We start from the raw sequence: 18,846 nt of genomic DNA, 5'->3' as shown, positions 1-18,846 counted from the left end.
AATTTCTCAATAAATGACAAGGCTCCTTTTATGGCCTCTACTGAGCGATGAATGAACTGAATGTGCATCGAAGGAGGAGATAGAGGCTAAAACTACAGTAGAGATGGAATGAAAGAGCCTTATGGAAAGTTAAAAATAATCTGGAGCGGTACAGTAGCACAGATGTTCAAAAAGAGGGAAGAATGATGAAAGGGTGAATGGATTATTTTTGTTACCAAACTTCTGAAGCTCAGCCAGAACACAAAGAGAAGCAGAGTGTGGAGGGAGGGAGGAGTAATTAAAAACACCTTACAGTAAATGAGCTGCAGGGAGGGAGACGCTCGTTGCGGCGCAGCGGTGGCGGCGTGCACAGCTGCACGGGCCGAGCATCCCACAATTAAAGAAGCGGGTTCAAAGCCGGGCCCACGCCAGCATCTGTGTCCTGAGGGGGTCCAAGGTTGGAGGAAGGAAGGCGAATACAGGGTAGCAGCCTGATGGGCACACACACACACAGGCATGCTGTGAACTTATATTCATACCAGCACACAAACAACTGTGTGATCTTGAGAGAGTTCGGCCAGATTGCACACACCCCCCCTCTCTTAGCTCGATGCTGCCTTTGAAGGCTCACCCTGTGAGCCAGCTCAGGAAACTGGGTCTTTGCTCCAGGCAGTGACGGTATAGAAACCACAAGAAGTGGTCAGCTTTATCCACACACATACAAACCACACCAGAGGCCACGCTGAAGTAAAGGCCTGTTTATTAAAAGTTAGCGCACGCAGCAGCCGAGTCTCCGTTTAATTACACGTAAATCAGTAAATAAACATTCAGAAATATACAAAAAACGACACTTCTATAGGGAATACAGCCCGTCACGCTCGGCCCTGGAAGTGAAATTAGATTCAGAAAGCCCTTCTGCATTTTGTAACAGCAGCCGCTCGGCTTATTGTGTTCGGCTTAGTGAAAGACACTTTCTCATGCCGGTTCTGCATCTCAAAAAAGTGCATCAAGGCAGCAACCTCGCCTGGGTCGGCGATATTCAGACCTTCCACATGACCATTGCTCTTCACCATGCAAAATCAATTGTGGTTAACAAATTGGCCGTGACGTTTTGCCCTGCCGGGGTGGGTGGATCCCTTTTTCATGGGTCCACCCAGTTTTTAAGAACCTTTTTCCACAGTCTGGGAGGCCTCTTTTTAAAGCTGAGGTGAGTGGAGCAAAGACATGGCCACTGTGAAATTAACACTTAATAATGCTCCACATAACACTTGAACGGGGTGAACCCATACTAATGTGCCACACACTGAGCTGGCCCCTGGTAACCTCACAAAGTAAAGGGTTTGAAGAATTGAAACGTTTCTGGAAAGTATTTAATAGCATTTAAAATCAAATTAGCCACATCTTTTTTATTATCGACGAATAACTGGCCTATAAAATAAATAAATATATGAAAAATGAAAAAGATGACTTTCGAAATGTTTTTAATATTGCTTGTTTTTTACATAATGTAAAGTTTAGATCCCAAAAACAAGTTAACTTTTTGGAACTTTCCCTCAAAAATAATGAGGTTCCAAACTTGGAATGTCATGCTATCCGAGCTTTGCTACAGGCATAACCAACTATGTGCTAACTTAGTGACTAAATAGTAGCTTTGTTGTACTTAGTTGTGTAGTATGTTCTATTTTGACAGGGTTGAGTCAAAGTGAACACAGTGTGTTGTGTACTTGCCAGAAGAAACTTTTGCAAACATTTGACTGTGACCGTCACGCTCGGTACTACCTTTTATAAGCTTTTGCAGCTTGTTGTGTCTCTCTGAACACTATATTATTCTATATATCAATATAGATGAACATTTAATACAAAACAACACGAAACAACACATGTAATGTGCAGTCTGTAATTCCTGAAACTACTTGTAGGTAATGAAGCATGCAATTTGGTATGGTTGCTCTGGGCTCAGCATCTGCAAGCCTCTAGCGCAAATTTTGTCATGCACAGTATCCGTGTCAGAAAAGCTATGCAGATGCTTGATTTTTGTTCTGTAAACTTTTCACTGCTGTGATTTCCAGAGGGTGGGCCACGGCCCCCTGGAGTACTGTGAAGGTACTGCAGATGGGCAAAGAGTGGCCATTTACAATAAATATGTATTGTTTAGAGTCTGTTCACTGAAATAAAGAAGCTTTTAGTCTATATGCAGAAGTGCAGAGGTAGTTTTTAGACAAAGTTTTTTCCACCTAGATCGTTTAACTGATTGTTAACTGGTAAAAAAAGAAAGAAAGAAAAAGGACACTGAGTTACCTCCAACAGCAGTGTACCATTCAGTTTATATGCTCGTAAAAGAGTAGCATGAAGTACAAATGTAACTTATTTAATCCTATTCATTCATTTTGAGAAACCTCTGTGCACAGGAAAATAAAAACGAATGTCAAGAGGATGCCAAAGCAACAGGTGTATAGAAATGTTGAACAATCAGAAACCTGCAAATAATAACCCTATGAAGTCTGACATCATGAAAGGAGTTAAAGACGCACGCGTTTGAGGCAGCGAGACAACCTTCAGTTTCAGCTTCGTTACTGAAACTTCACAGAGTTCTCAGTGACCTAAAAGGCGGCTTACATGCGGACGAAAGGACAAAACATGGAAAAGACTATGGTTTAGCAAAATACCAAATACATATGGACACGGCCTGTAAGGTAAAACTCTGAGGAATCAAATAAATTCTTCTATTAAAGATTTCTTGTGGAATCCTAAAAGACTTTTGACTAGAAAGAACTTAACTTGGGAAATAAAGCTATGTCCTCTTCACCTGCTTCTGTTAATTTTCTCTGGGGTCTTCCTCTTTTCCTGCTCCATGGCAGCTCCATCTTTAACTTCCTTTGTGTAATAAATCCACTATCCCTTCTCTGGACATAACCAAACCATCTCAGCCTTGCCTCTCTAACTCTGCCTTCAAACAGCTCAACCTAAGCTGTCCCTCTGAAAAGTGTGTTGATTCAAACCGGATTGAAACAGCATTGATGGAAGCTAGCAGTTCAATGGTCAGGCCTCAGAAGCATTCCTTCACAGTAAGTCTGTGATTAGACTAGTTTTCAATTACAGCTAGTGCAGTTCCTCCATATCTCTTCTTACCTCTCAGATTTATCTGGTACAAATTTACATGCACTGTATTTCAGGTGTTTTCTGCCTGCTGACACTGAAACCTTTGCACAAGTACCCAAAATGACCCTAAAAGTGTCTCCAAAAGCCTCTCGTAACTAACTTTCGGGACTTCTTAACTTTATGATGGCTCAGTCGGGTTTAACACCCACTCCTATGAGCACAAGTTCCACCAGTTAGTTCACCTGGATGGAGGTGCTTTCTGAGTGTATTCAAGCAGCAGTGACTCAGTATGAACAGGTGGAGGTACAGATTCTGTCTGTCAGTCGTACCGCAGCAGTTTGTTTTCCTCCATTGGAAGAAATCACTCACCTCACTCCCTCACGCAGGAACAGTTTGATATAGTCTGTTGTTGTCAGATCGCAGCTAATGGAGCAGCAGGTGGACTCTGAGTACGATGATACGACAATATGGTCTATCATTTTCTCACACCAGCTGCTCCCTCTGACAATCACTGTCACTCATTTTCTTCCTCCAACCCTTCCTTCCAATGCTTTCTTTCATTTTAAGACAAACACTGGACAAATTGGATGTTTCTGTAGCTTCTTTTCTATTTTGATTTGTTATTTTTCTTTTGAATACAAAGGCAGATTTTTCCACTTGGAGGAATGCTTCAGCCCGGTGGGAAAATACCTCTTTGCCTTAAGTCTTGCAAAGCTTTTTCATATGATTGCTCTGCCGCCCTCCGCCTAGCTCCTCATCCCCTCAACCCTTCATCTTCCCATCCCCTTCTATCCGCTGTTCACACCAGCTGCCGTTTTGCTTAAACAGGCGAAATGCCATAAGATTAACAGAACAGAGATGTGAAGAATGTTTTGCCAGCACAATTGCGTAGCATGTCACCTCATTAGGCACGACAAAATGGAGCAAAATGCCCGGGTGCAAGCTGCGACCTTTGAGGGGAGGAGCCGAAAGGGGAGGAAGGTCTGGGAGCTAATTTGACTTCATAATGGCAACCAGTCGGCTTGAATAGGCAGAAAAGAGAGGAGCAGCGAGGTCAAGTGTCAGTCGTCCTGCCAAGCGGCCCTCGCGGGGATTGTCTTAACACACACACACACACACACACGCACAGCTCAGCCTCCCGCTGACAATGCAGCCACGCCTCCCACCCTTCCCTGCCTTTTGTGCCTCTTCAACAATGATTAACTGAGTTTGGCGATTCAGGGACTCCACGGCAGCACAATGCACTCTCTCTTACAAAACATAATGGAGTCAACCAATGAGTCAAACAGTCTCTCTTTCTTCCGTTGCTGCAAACTTTCTGCTAACATCCTCCTCTCTTCTTGCTTTTCTTTTCCTTTTATCCCCTCCCCTCCTCGCTCCCTTTTTCTACTTTCAGACCTTAAATCTGCCTATTTTCCCCTGAGCTCATTAATGCAGGAAGATGCGGGCAGATGCAGCCGTCCTCCTAATACATAAAACCAGGATGCAGATGGGAAGAGGCAGCGTAGGTGCCATGCGCTGCATGTGAAAAGGTATTGATTCACTCAGATCAATACCTTAAAAAGCATCTCCTGCAAAAATTCACAGACGTGACCTCGCTGATCTTAAGGATTCCTGTGATGCTCGTATCAAAAAGAGCAACATGGAGGAAGATGGTATTTAGAGGCATGAAATCCTGCAACCAGGCAGCACCATAGGGGCATTCAAAACCTGCGATATGGAAGGCAGAAGAAAAAAAAACGTACACAGCACACTTGTAATGAACGGTGTGCAGCGCTGAAGGGAGCTTGTTGAACACGGTGTGAGTAGAGCTGAGCAGGGGTGTTAACAGAAACACTACAATCTCAGAACATCACACCCCCGGGTCTTTTACAGGAGGTGTGAAGGAGCTCACCTCTCCTCATGACAGGAAGAGGAGGAAGGAAGAGAAAGAGTGTGCTTACACTTGCTGATGTTTTGTGTCCCGAGCTGGAGGGAAAGAAGCTGGAGCTGGTGCTTCATTATTTCTGTTATCTCCTCCAGGCTCCAAAACTTTACATTGCTTTAACATTTTTAGGGGAAGTTTGGGCAATGTAATATGAAATGTGCAGGCTTTTGTATGACTATATAATATGAGATAAAAGATGAAATGCCTGCATATAAAAGATGGAATTAGCCACCATTAGCAACAAATTAGCTTTTTAGGTGACTCCATCTTGGGTTTTTGTAGCCAAAAATAACCTTGTTTGTAAGAGAGGGTGGAGTGCTACAGCTACTGTATCACACAAACACAGATACCTGCTAATTGCTGCTAAGAAACAAAAATAAAGAAGTACGATTGATGGACAGATAAATGGATTAACCGTGCAGTTCCTGAGTCCTTTTCCTTAGTTGGATGCTGTGTAGCTAAGAGTGCTAATCAGTATTAATTGAAGCACAGATTAAGTTAACGATAGAAAGCAGTAGTCTTTGTTCAATAATTACAATAACAATGAAGTGGAAAATGAAGCCAGTGACAGAAACTGCAGTTCTAGTGTTTGCCCAACTGCAAAGTAAACTAAACTTCTGAATAGCATGAGTAGGGTGAAACTTTTTCTCACTCATCCACCTGCATGAGTGTAGCTGCTGTTACTGACAGGAATCCTGGCATCTGCTTGGGCCCATCCACTAATATTGTACTGGACTTCTCCACGGTGTGTTTGTGCTGTTGGTGCCTTTTCGACCATTTTATGTGACTAATATTGCGGCTTGCTGTGTCGTGCAGACCATCCAAGAGGTCTGTGCATTAACTGAAATGAAACGTTTATGGAGGTTGCTTTGTGGAGGAAGCTGATAAATTAGGCTGACTAATTTTTGCTGCCAGCCTCAAGTGGCCATAAGAGGAACTACAGTTTTAGTGATTTCATCTTGTTGTCATGACTATTAAAGCTGGTTGGCTGTTGGCCTAGCTTGGTACTGGTTGCCTTACTATTAAAATTTAAAAATGCACCTGCCAGTGCTTCTGATGCTCCCTACTTTATATAATACATTCAAGTAGAAATGACAAACAGTGGTTTGGAAGTTACATTAGTCTGTTCAGTTCCTGAATTTTGTACACCTACGGACTGATTTGATGTACTTAAATGACCCATAAAAACCACAAAAGGTCATCTTCATTCTAAGGCAATCCTCACTAGAGATGTTATAGTTACACATACCTGTGACATCAACAGTCTTTTTGTTTTCATTTTATAACTTTTAAAAAGAAAAAATACAGCACAATGTTTTTTTGGTTTACCTAAAAGCAACAAAAAAAATCTGAAGAACATGTACCCATTCTCCTCATTTCTTTTCAACTCCACATCGCCAGTACAAGAGGAACCCTCTCATTCAGCCGTTATAAGGCTCACACAGATACACAGCTCATACATCATAAATCTACAAAAGCTCAGTAGTAGAGAAATAATCTGGAGTCAGTGGAAATGTCCTTGTTGTATCCCGTGGCACTGTTGGAGACCTGTGGATGACACATATTAACAGAAATGAATGTGTCCAGAATCTGAGACTCATCTGTGCTCTTCCTTTTTTCTCTTCCAGCAGCCACAAAGACGAGACCCAGGAAATAGCTCCACTTGTCAAGAAAAAGGGAAAAGTCTTTTCAAATACTACTCCGTGTTTCACGATGGGAGACCGAGTGCATCTTCCAGCAGTTGCGTGGACCTTGCTCCCCGTGGCTCTTGGCATTTTGACCCTTCTGCCTCATAGCCTTCTGGGTACGCCGGCAGAGGAGGAACATGTAGGGAGCTCAGCACTGCTGCAACGGGCAAAGCGAAGCTGGGTGTGGAATCAGTTCTTTGTCCTGGAGGAGTATACTGGACTGGAACCACTTTATATTGGAAAGGTCAGTCTTCACTATAAGTTGCACTTTACATGTGGAGGTATAAGATGCAAAGAGTGTGGGTTTCTAGCCTTGCAGAGAGCATGGTTTCTAAGTAACCTTTGAACTGATAGGTGCTGCAAAGTGAATTTAACTCCAACTCCTTCAAACAGAGCAAACTAAAAGATCTATAGGGGAGCTCTACTGCTGGAGGTCATCGGCAGCTTGGCTAGAGCTGAGCACATGAATACAAAAAGAGAAGATCATGGGTGGGCAAAGGCAAGCTTCAACAAACACAAGAAGACGAAAAAAGAAAAAGAAATTCCAAATTTAATCCCTGGATGCACTGAGTTCTTCTGAGAGACAGCCTCTCTTCTGTCCACTTTGAACCAGAGCCAGACAGCAGTGATTGAGTTAATTGACTCGAACCGAAGCTTCAGTCGGTCTCCGTTTCTCAGAAGTGGACGGCACATCTGCAGCACCGCTGACATGCTCTCACAAGAGCAGAGGAGAGGTGCTCACAATGGAGCACTTTGATTGCTCGCTTGCTAAAGTGAATTGAACATTTGATCAATAGTTGTAATTCTAGTCATCATCGGCAGAGAGAAGCATCATTTCTGCAAGCTCAAACTTAAAAAAAAAAGCCATTATATCACTAAAAAAGATTTCTCTGGAAAGAGAGAAAGCAAAAAAATAATTTAGTGTCAAGTGCCTGCACAAATCTGAGTCGATTTAGGAGCCATTTCACTGAGTATTACTCTCACAGTATAGAAATTGTCTGCAGGAGCACATGTTTTCTTTTAGTTTCAACAAATACAGAAGTAATAATGTATCTAAATTTAAACAAAATGCTCAAGCCTGCTATTTTTTCTTACTGTGAAGCCAATTTTAACCAATTTACGAGCAACAAACAAGTATTATCAGTGCAGCTAACACCACAGACACTATGAAAGATGGATGTGAAGCCAGTGCTTATTGAAGTCTTTCTTTTTTCTGAACTCAACCACCAGGTTTGGGTCATTCTGAGTAAAATATTAAGTCAATTGTGGAAGTTTTGGTCTTTCTGAGAATGCTGATTGGCTAATGACTTGTGATTGATGAATCACTCACTTATCACAGCTGGTTTCAAAACACCAAGAAAATGCTTTTTGCTATTCCTGAATAGCTAAAAGTATAAAGCCCCGATTTCAGAACTACCACTCCCTCAATATCCCTCATCAGCTTTTAAAGCACTGCAGTATTAACTGCTCATCCTCAGAAATCACCCTTTGGGAGTGATGCAAACCTGCTTTAATTAGTCTTCTGGAATAATTTCACTACCACCGCTTGGGAATACTGAGGAAAATGTCAGATTCCTAAAAGCCATGTGCTTATGCAGACAGAGAGATCTGCAGGAAAAATATTACTTCCACTTAAATATGGCGTGAAAAATTTCCATACCGTGTTTCTCCTCATCTCTAATTTTTTCACACTGAATGGATAACGTGATTCTAACAGGCTGAGCTACAACCCAAAGGGCCACTCAAGTCCGGGGCAAAGCAGAAGATGTATTGCAGCCTCCGTCCTTAGTTTGCTTCCCCTCAGTTCTCCCTACCTCTGCTGAGGAACTTTGTATTCAGAGCCGCTGGGTTGTTGGAGGTTTGGGGGTTTGGGCCAAAGCTGAGAAGGAGCAGGTAATTGATAGCCCGAGTGTCAAACTTGCTACTTTCAAAGGCTTTGAAGGAAAGGAGGCACTGGAGCCGGAGAAGGTGGATAAGCAGAGGAAAGCTGAGCCTGTGATATATCACTACCAGACACAGGGCTAAAGTCCACAATGAGGTGCTGATTAGGAAATCTATTCTGGGCTGAGCTGGGCTTTGCAGGAGAGCGTGCAGGTGGGCATGTTGTCGGCAGTGATAGGAAAAGCTGTATTGTCTGCTTCTCGGCAATGAAAGATATTATAAAAACTACTAGTGCATTATCACTGGCATAACAAGTAGCAAAACTTTTAGCCGTTCAACCACCTCGGCTCGGCCCCAGATGAGAAAAACAGCCAAAGGAAGTGTGTCTTGAAAGGAGTGTTTGCAGATTTAGTGCTGTGTTGTGGCCTGGCTGCACACCTGTTGATTATATATGAGACAGACTGGGGGGCATTTAATTTCACTCCGCTAGTGTGATGGCAGCAAGCACTCATCATACTCAGAGGCCCTTTAAGTACAAAGTAAAGTCTGATTGCAGATCAACAGGATGACATTTGCTCTTAGAGGCTACAAAAGGCTTCTGATTGCACTGCAGGGTCTCGGGCAACAGGCTGTAAGCTGTGATTACATGTCTACTTCCAGCAACAATATTAAGAACAACACATAAGCACACACCATCCCTGGAGGTCAAGAATTTTACAATTTTGGGGGACTCAAATCAGTTTGACAGTAATGCATTAATTTATCATAAGGACATTTCATGTTTTTCCAGATTATTTAGACTACAACGTAAAAACCATTAACAATGAGCCCTGGTGAGGTCAAAATTGGTTAATTGCTAATCACAATACATCAAATTACATCAGGAAAAGCTTAGATCCATGTGCCAAAATCATCACATACCCACTGATCTGAAGTGGGCCAGACTGGGAACTCTATTGGTACATATCCTACATATCGCAGAAAACATTCAGTGAAAAGAAGTTTAACTACAAATTGTAGTGCAGCGCAAACCCACCAGCATAGCTCGACATGCTTGTCAACACAACAAATTACAGGACAATGTTAATTTGCAAAAAAGTGCTGAATTTATATATCTATTTGTTTATTTGTTTTCTTTTTTGTTTTTCTTTTACTGTGACAAAAACTGGAAATTTTCTGTTATTTAATGTAATACGAACAATAATAAGCAATTTAACTACAACCAAAGTACTTTGATGCAGTACGACGAGCAACGTGAGGTCTTTGCCAGTGAGACATTCTGGCCCCACCCGGGTCTTAGGTTTGACACCCCTGGCTGAAACCGTGGAGTAACCTCTGGGGCTGAAAGAAGATGAAAAAAAAACTGATAAAGCGACATCACTTGAATTATGTTCTTCTGATTTTATTTTACCTACTTTTGATTCAGAGCGTATCTTATATTCCATTACTGACGAGAGAAGAGGGAGTAAAACGGAGCAGGTGGTCAAATGAAAGCTGTTAATGAAGAATCATCTTCAGCAAGCAAATCATCAGAAGATCAAAATGAATCCCTGACAAAGGCAAAGATACTTTAATTCATCTTGTTCTCTTGAATCAAAGGTTTGAGTGCGCTGCAGCAGATTTTAGATAACAAATTACTTACCCAAATTTGACAATATCCATGAAGCATCACCTTAACCATTGTCAACAATGCCAGCATATGCATTGATTTTTTTTTAACCTACTCAACCTACTTGCTATTCAAACCGTCTCTTTGTTAGGGCCAGTCAATAAGACTAAAGCTGTTTACAGGGGGAGGGGCTTAAATGGCTTGTTTCAGACAGAGAATCCAAAGCCCCTGAGAGAGCCCTTCTAATAAAAGCCCAAAATAAAAATATGGAGCTGGAAAGGAGCACAACAAGTCCACTTTAAGAAAGTTACCCTGTAGCTGTGTTGTGCACACTGAATCATGGCTACTCTTACACTCCTAACAGTCAGGTTGCAAAAATGTGAAATAGCAAATTTTCATCACATACTTTACTGTTCTTTGATAACTTGACTAATTCCCTAAATAGGGAGCCACGTTGTTCCAGGCATGTACTACAGCCTCTTTTCTTGTGTATCCTCATTTCTGGGTGTGTGTTTTTTTTTCTGCAGCAACTATAACACATGTTTAGTTGGACTGAGATCATGAGGTTGACTTGGACGTTGCTTCATTTGTCCCAGTAAAGCTGTTTGTTTGTCATTTCTGTATGCTTAGGATCGCTGTGCTGTTGCATTTTTCTAAAATTGGAAGATACGACCTAATTATCATTCCCAAAACATGTCAATGCCCTAATACTTTTGGACTGCACCATTTGTCTGTTGTACTGTCAACTTATGACTGGTCTTTCATGCTGGCCATGAGAATTTCACTTTTAACTAACAACTCTGAACCTCACAGCTCCACTCAGACATGGACAAAGGTGATGGCTCCATTAAGTACATCCTCACGGGGGAAGGGGCGGGCACCACGTTCACCATCGATGACAGCACGGGGGACATCCACGCAATCCAGAGGCTGGACCGAGAGGTGAAGGCTCAGTACATACTCCGTGCACAGGCCCGCAACCGCCTCACGGACAGGCCCCTAGAGCCCGAGTCCGAGTTCATCGTCAAGATCCAGGACATCAACGACAACGAGCCGAGATTTCTAGATGGCCCATACCAGGCGACTGTGCCTGAGATGTCCAAAATAGGTAAGCAGAAGGAAAAGGAAAGGCGGGCGCATGGTAGGAGACAGAAACAAAAATGTTCTCTGTGCATGTTTGTCCATGTTTGCAGCCATGGCGAACAATAACAAAGTGCATAAAAGCCCTTCAGAGTTGACGCTGTTGCTTGTTCTTACAGCTTCGTTTCCATCTGCTTCATTCACAATTCATAAAGATACTTTTAAAGTAAATAAGCACAGTTAGTTTGTGTCTACAGATGGAGAAATCTCCACCTAAGAGGATGCTTCCTATTTATAACTGCATCATCTCCCGCTAACCTCTGCTTCCAGGAACATCTGTGATCCAGCTGACCGCTACAGATGCTGACGACCCCACATATGGCAACAGCGCACGTGTGGTCTACAGCATCCTGGAGGGCCAGCCTTATTTCTCTGTAGATGCCAAGACTGGTACGAAGCTGCAAAACCACTCATTGCATGCAGAAGCTGGAAATTTCAAGCTTCACCAGCTACTAACTATTTTATGAGCTCCATATGAATTTGTAATTACTCGGAATGATGTCAGATGACCCGATAAAGTCCACAAACTTCCTTAAGATTTATTAACAGGCACCTACCACCTCTTTTTTAACACTATATCATACTGATTTTGTCTGATTTTAGCAGTCCACACCCCTGTGTATACCAAACCGACTTTGAATGTAGGAAGCTCAGCATGGTTCCTGTTGTTGCTATGAGACTACCGAACACTTGTCTGAAACGCGACGCAACTTGCCACGTCTCTAAATCCTGGCACCCGACAAAAAAAGAGCTCAAAGTGTGACTTTTCTGTTGAAAATGAGGACAGAATAAGACAGACGGCGCCTCATAGCATGGAGAGCAAACGCTTGGAGAAATATAAAATTAAATACTATGTATTTTGCAGTATACTTTTAACCATCTTGCTGGTTTCTTCTCACCTGCTTTCTCTTTTTTATCTCTTTCCAAGCAGCAGTTGAGTCCCAGTTACCGGCTTATATTTTGAGTATTTTCTTCTGAGATGATGAATCCATCAATGGTGACAGAAAATATACAATTATTTATTTTTTAAGTCATTTTATTAGTAAAGGACTATTTGAAGTTTTTGAGAAACCTGCTTTAACCCACATCCTGTTAGCCTAGCTTAGCATAAAGACTGGATCAAGAAACAAACAGCATACTTGGCTTTGTATTATGTATTTCTTGCAAATGCTTTTGATCACACAGCTTGACCTTCTTCATTTCAATCAGTACCAGAAGTAATTAAAAATAATTATTAGTATACATTAGATAATAAAAGGGAGTGTTGCACCCTGTACTTAAAGCTAAATGATATAGGCTACTACATTTGACAAAAGTCAGGGCCCCAAACTTATGTGTGGCGTACTCCCTTTGGTTGTAGCGAAGATAAAAAAAAAAAAAAGAAGCAGTTTTTGGTTTACGGGCAAAAACTGAGTCACTCCCCCGAGACTCTCACATTAAAATGTCTGGCTTTATAGCAGAAATAAATACGTTTACAGCTTGCTACAACCTGTCTGTATATTTAGGATAATTGTGCTGTTGTCTTGATTTAAAACTGCAACCTAACCACCTGGGTTTTTTCAGGCTTTAAGTTTTCTATTATTGCTGTGGCAACCTTGACTTGCAGCTGGAAGCCACAGCTTCACTTTCTCTAATTTGAGTCACTGAACTAGATTTTGTGTCTTTTTTTTAGTGATGTTAGTGCCTTTTACCAACTAATATTCCATTATGTTGCATCCAGTTAACTAATTAAATGTTGTCAAGTATGCAACTACACCATTTTAACACTCCTAGTGTCACACATACATTCATACAGTGTTTTTATCTAGACATAACATTACACACATGAAGCACTGGGGTAACTAGCTGGTTCAGCATCTTACTCAATGGTGCTTCAGACCATTGATGGGAGGAGCCAAGTATCCAACCATCCAACCAGCCACAGCTGCCCCCAAAAGACAGGAAGAATAATGCACGAATACTAACTGCAGATAAAAAACAGAGTACAGCAACATGGAGACTAACCAGGGACCTCAGGATGACAACAGACGATCCCAAAAAGGGAGACAGGACTATTTACACACTGAGGGTGTTTAAAAAAGTGGAGACATTTTTGGTAGTGCACTTCCACCTTTGTGTATTTATCATTTTCCTGTTTCAACATGACAGTGCTTCAGTGCGTGAAGCCAGCGTACAGCGTGGTGTGGAAAAAAACTGGACTTGTTCAGACAAAGCTCTGACTTTGACCATCTAACAGCTTTGGGATGAACTAAATTATCAACCCACAAGCGTGAGAGACCTCTCCAATACTCTTGGGTCTGAATTAGATCAAACTACTGCAGCCAGGTATCTTTTAAAAGAAGAAGAATAAAGATTATTGGTTGGCCAGCGTGTTTTACAAAATAACAGCATATAAAAATAAGGTAAACATAACTTGTAAAAGAGGAAGATTTCTTTAAACCTGTAGCTTTCTAGGATGTGGTTAAAGGATTTACTACCATGTCCAAAAATCCATTAGTACCTCTGGCCAGTGTTTAACACAGCTGTCCCTTTTCTTTGTCAGCACAGAATCTGTTGCCAAACCGCTGAGGGTGCACTGCCCATCAACAGCCAGTCAGACTACTGCTACCGCTGCTGCTGTAGGTCGGCTCTGCAGCCATCAATCAGCCTCACTGCCTCGACTATAGGCACAGCTTTTATTGGTGCTGCCACAATGTACAACTTAAACACAGACAGCCTTGGAGCTGCCCGCAACTTGAACTCCTTTTCTGATTCTGTAGCACAGAACTTTTACCTTGCATGAATTGTGCTGCAGATTTCAAATAAAAGCAATTGAAAAAAGCACGCAAATGTGATTCAGAGAAATTAGGCTGTAAGCCAATAGTGAGGTTGCAGGGTTGAGGTTGGTTACGTGCACTTTAACTGTGCAGCTATGCAAAAAAATACCTTATTTAATCCTCTAGAAGCAACAATTTCTTACTTTTCTTTGCTCTCATTTTCAGTTCGAACTAAAGTAAATGTGATTATTTCCACTTCTTGATTAGGACACTGAGTGATAACTTCATTAGGAACACCTGTGCATCTGTGTAATTATGTGCTCATCTGATCACGCAATCATGTGTTTGCAGAGCAAAACATTAAAGTCTGCAGATAAGTCCGAATGCTTACTTAATCTAAACATAAAACATCAGAATCATGAGTAATGTGGTTTTTCTCCAACTGCTGATATTGTGAGATTTCCACCACAGCTGCTTCTGGAGTTCAGTTAGGTGAGAGGTCAGCTGGCAGACCGGTTGGAGCTGGCAGACAGTAGCATAGATAACCAATCTTCACGTCCGTGCTGAGAAAGAAAGCATTTGAGTCAGAGGTGGACAGGCTACAACAGCAAAGGACCACATTGAGTCTGACTGAGGCAGCAGAGGTCACAGACTCACTAAAACTGGACAAAAATGTATCTTGGTCTGATTAGTCTCCTTTTTGTCCTAAAGCTGCAGATAGCAGGCTCAAATCTATGGTCAGAGATGATGTTTTCAGTACCACAGTTGACCTTTTCTAGAAGCAAGTCACGTTAAGTCAGGTACTGCAAAATTATTTTGAAGTCCACTAAATATGAAGCCACAAAGTTTGATTCTTTTGACTCAAAATAGAATCTAAAAAGGACATTATTACATCTTCATGACCACCACCACATTGTTGTTTTTTTTTTTTTTCAAAGTCATGGTAGTCTTAGGTGCTTGAAGGCAACTCTTTTTTTAGGTCCTTGAAAATGATATCATCGATCAGTCGCCTACAGATATATTTTGAGATCCCATCTGTTTCAACTCCCACTCACATCTAGATGCATCTGACCCTAATAACTCTCATGATAACAGCGTAAGTCAAACCTCAGGTCTACTTCTAAGGTGACAACTCCACCAGGGTTTAACTGGCTGAGAATCCCATCAGCTGTTAAAACCTAAAACCTCTTGGATGAGAAATTGGCAAATTGTATGAGTGCAACACCTATACCTGCTAATTAGTGCTAATTAACTAGATTTTCTCATCCAAACTGAAACAAAAGCTTCTTGGGCAGGCTGTTTTTAGCAGCGGCCGATATTATTTGTCAGGTAATTCAATTGGGCGGTTCAGAGGTCCAGTTCGTTGACTCCCATTAGCAGAGGTGAAGTCTACCAACTACCAAAGAGAGAATAAACAGGAACATAGGAACATGATGCGTCTCACTGGTTGGTGAAGTCACGCTATAAATAAATCAAAATCAATTAGCAAGTGAACGAGTGAGCATCACCAGGATAACAGTCCTTTCTGACCAATTTTTAATTTGGCTACATCGTATGTACTGTCTATGGCAAATACCTGTGCATTCATCTGCTGGTGCCAGACCCCTAACTCATCCAGGTTGATGATTCAAAACGTAGTGCCCTTTGTAGAGAAACTATCCGTAAAGGCCAGAACTTTTTTTTTATATCAGGCTATAAAGATGTTTTTGAAAGCTGCAGCTTTTTGCACATCTGTGCTAACTTGGTCAGTGTCTGCTTGTCCCACAAAAGCTCTGGACAAATGCAATCTAAAGTCATGCTATGGCTACAACAGCAAAGCAAAAAGAATGCTTATCAACATTTCTACCACATTAACAAGTAGATATGTCTGCTGCTGCACAATTAAAATTGTCCCAAACCTCTGCTCTGTGCATGTCTCAGTGCAACAAGATGATTGGCTTTCATATTTCTCAGCTTGGGTGTTGATTGACTCTTTGTGGTCTGGGACATTTGCCCGTAGATTTTGATTCATTATTATCTGAATACCATGTCTCCCCTTAAACGTTCCTGGTCATTCGCATGGTTTACAATCTCCTAATGACTGCTCTCAGCATGATAATGCACCATGTCACAAAGCCAAAAAAGTAATTTGAACCTGGTTTCATTAACATGACAATGAGATTATTGGGCTTAAGTGGCATCCATTGTAACGATGCACAGATTGCACATATGTCCGCAGGCACAGTGGTTAATCTGCATAAAAATTAACATCCTGAAAAACAGAGGATGGTTTGTGAGATGCATCATTAATGAGGAAAATATTAATTATGATTTCTAAAAAAAACATTTTTCATTTTTTATCAGGCATAAACTAGACTGCCATTCTGCTAGCTTGCACAATTTATAATTTAAAAACAGTGTACAGTTGCCATAGCATCATATCATACTAACATATTGGATATCCAAATGAGAAATAACAGTAATGTGTGTTCGGGTGGGGGACTCTAAATTAGAGAAACTAATTAGTTGTGGTGTGTGGTGCGAGGATGATTTATGCATGCATGTGTATTAGGATGACACTGGACCCCTCTCAAGCCCCCGAGGCACCAGCAGATCACCTTTTGGATGTAGCAGAATGCACATTTACTGTCGACTTTATTTGGTACACCTTGCTAGCGATGGGTTTGAACTCTTTTTGCCTTCATGACTTGCGTAATTCTTCATGCACAGATTCAACGAGATGCTGGAAAAATCCCTCATGAACAGACAGAGATCAATATAAAATCAGTTGATCATCAAGGTTTTACGTTCATTTCAGGACACCATCCTTTGGCTGTTTCACCTCAGTCTGTGTCAACTGACCTTTAATTTGCCTCTCTGTTTTTAGGCGTGGTCCGTGTGTCCCTGGCAGACATGGACCGCGAGACCAGAGAAAACTACACTGTGGTCATCCAGGCGAAGGACATGGGCGGGCAGCTGGGGGGGCTAGCCGGCACCACTACTGTCAACATCACGCTCAGCGACATCAACGACAACCCGCCCATGTTTGACCAAAGTAAGCAACCCTCTGCAGATGTTTTTCTTAGTTTTATTGATTTTCTACCTGAACCCATATCAGCCTCGAGGAGGAGCAACATGTACTTTGTCTCAGCAGCTATGAAACAGCAGCGTGTGATATACTGCAGGAAAACTTCGAAAAGAAAAAGAAAAAGCCTCTGAGTATATACAAACTGTGCAGCTTTGAGCTATGACTCCCTGAGGTAATGAGGGCTGAAACAAAGCATTACTTTAAATGTCAGAAGATATTCTTCCAGTGAGCTGATTTGTCCAACCAGCAGTCCACAAATTAGCTCTTAATTTTTATCAGACAAATGACTGAACTAAAAGGAAAAACAAACAACCATTTAACTTCTACTGCAGTAAACACTTTTTTTAATCTTCATAAGAAGTCCTCTTTTCAAAGTTAAGTTTTGGAGTCTCTGGAGAAAGCTCAGATGTCGTTCTTTAGGAAGACCTTATCATGCAGTTTTGTATATTTTTATGGTTCAGCATAATACTGATACTGTTTTATTATTTTTGGTAAGAAGTGGGATTAAGTCTCGATTTTGAGCCAGTTGGTGTTTTTGCTTTCTGGAAGCTTGGCCTTAAAATGATGCTGACTTTACACTGAACTCTGTGTTGTGCATTATAGTACAGCCTGAGCGTGCTGCAGCTGAGACAGGCCAGGAACCCAAACTCAGAGCCCTGAAATGGCCCTGAGATCACTGTTTAGTTTCAGGGTTGACACCTCACTCGTGGTGTGCTTTGTGTATTTTTAAAACTGCCCCCAATAAGAACTGTGCAAAACTATTCATCTCTACATCTATCCACTTCATTTCTCTGGAGAACCCAAGCCATTAGCCCCTCTGTCCACTTCTAGCCACCAATCCCCAGTCATTTACCCTCTGGCCTCCTCCCTCCCTCCCTCTTCTCCTTCTTCCCAGCCACCAGACGCCCCATGCTGTCTCTTTCAATATACCAATTTCTACTTCTCTCATTAGGTCAGGGGTTTGTCTAGCTGTCTGCGGTCATCTCGGCTTGGCCGACCGGTGGCTTCGCTCTTAGACAAAGAAAACACCCAGCTCCCACTTCCTCCTCCATCACCAGTCCCCAAACCAATTAACGCCATCACTCTGATGGAACTTTGATCGGTTGTGAAGAGCTTCAGGGATTCCCCTCCGACAAACACAATGTGCAAGCGTTTCGCTTTAAGGCTGCGGGGAGCTCCACAAATTGGGCAGCTGTCACCTCTTCTTTGAGGTTAAACGGTAGATGAAATTCAAGCCGACCCATGAGACAGTAGATAACCCAATTGTGAGGCGTTTATGGAGCCATTTATTTCATCCGGCTTGAGATGTGGTTTGGAGACAAGAGGAGCCGAAGAGGTTTGGCTCCCTCTAGAGGACTGAAAAGTGAACCCGTTTGATTACACTCATGTTAATCTGTGTCTTCAGGGCTGTACCAGATGAGCATTCCTGAGTCGGCTCCTGTGGGGTCGGTGGTGGGACGCATCTGGGCGAAGGACAGGGACATTGGGGTCAATGCTGAGATGAAGTACAGCATCATCGATGGGGATGGAAGGGACACCTTTGACATCAGCACCGACCCTACAAACCTCTTTGGCATCATCACAGTGAAAAAGGTACAGACTAAAGATGATATTATGATATAGATATTAACTATCCAATTTCTTTTTCTTTTTTTAAAAAAGAAACAGTCCATTTTTTATCATTTACAAAAGGCTGAAAG

At 42.0% G+C, this 18,846-nt stretch overlaps 1 protein-coding gene across 1 annotated transcript in view; it reads left to right on the top strand.

Annotated features, from left to right (window-relative positions):
* LOC102197376 (cadherin-20) overlaps positions 1-18,846 on the top strand; it is a 94,971-nt gene that overhangs the window by 61,963 nt on the left and 14,162 nt on the right. Inside the window, exons 3-7 of the mRNA XM_005730409.1 lie at positions 6,634-6,937; positions 10,997-11,291; positions 11,594-11,713; positions 16,946-17,113; positions 18,552-18,739. Of these exons, the coding sequence (XP_005730466.1) occupies positions 6,719-6,937; positions 10,997-11,291; positions 11,594-11,713; positions 16,946-17,113; positions 18,552-18,739 (990 nt within the window). The 5' untranslated portion in view covers positions 6,634-6,718. The remainder of the gene's footprint in view (positions 1-6,633; positions 6,938-10,996; positions 11,292-11,593; positions 11,714-16,945; positions 17,114-18,551; positions 18,740-18,846) is intronic.

Source organism: Pundamilia nyererei, unplaced genomic scaffold (assembly GCF_000239375.1).
Source record: "Pundamilia nyererei isolate P.nyererei 1_Seehausen unplaced genomic scaffold, PunNye1.0 scaffold00037, whole genome shotgun sequence".
Classification (NCBI taxonomy): domain Eukaryota; kingdom Metazoa; phylum Chordata; class Actinopteri; order Cichliformes; family Cichlidae; genus Pundamilia; species Pundamilia nyererei.
The sequence above is the reverse complement of the archived record's forward strand: the minus strand, read 5'-3'. Positions and strand labels throughout refer to the sequence as shown.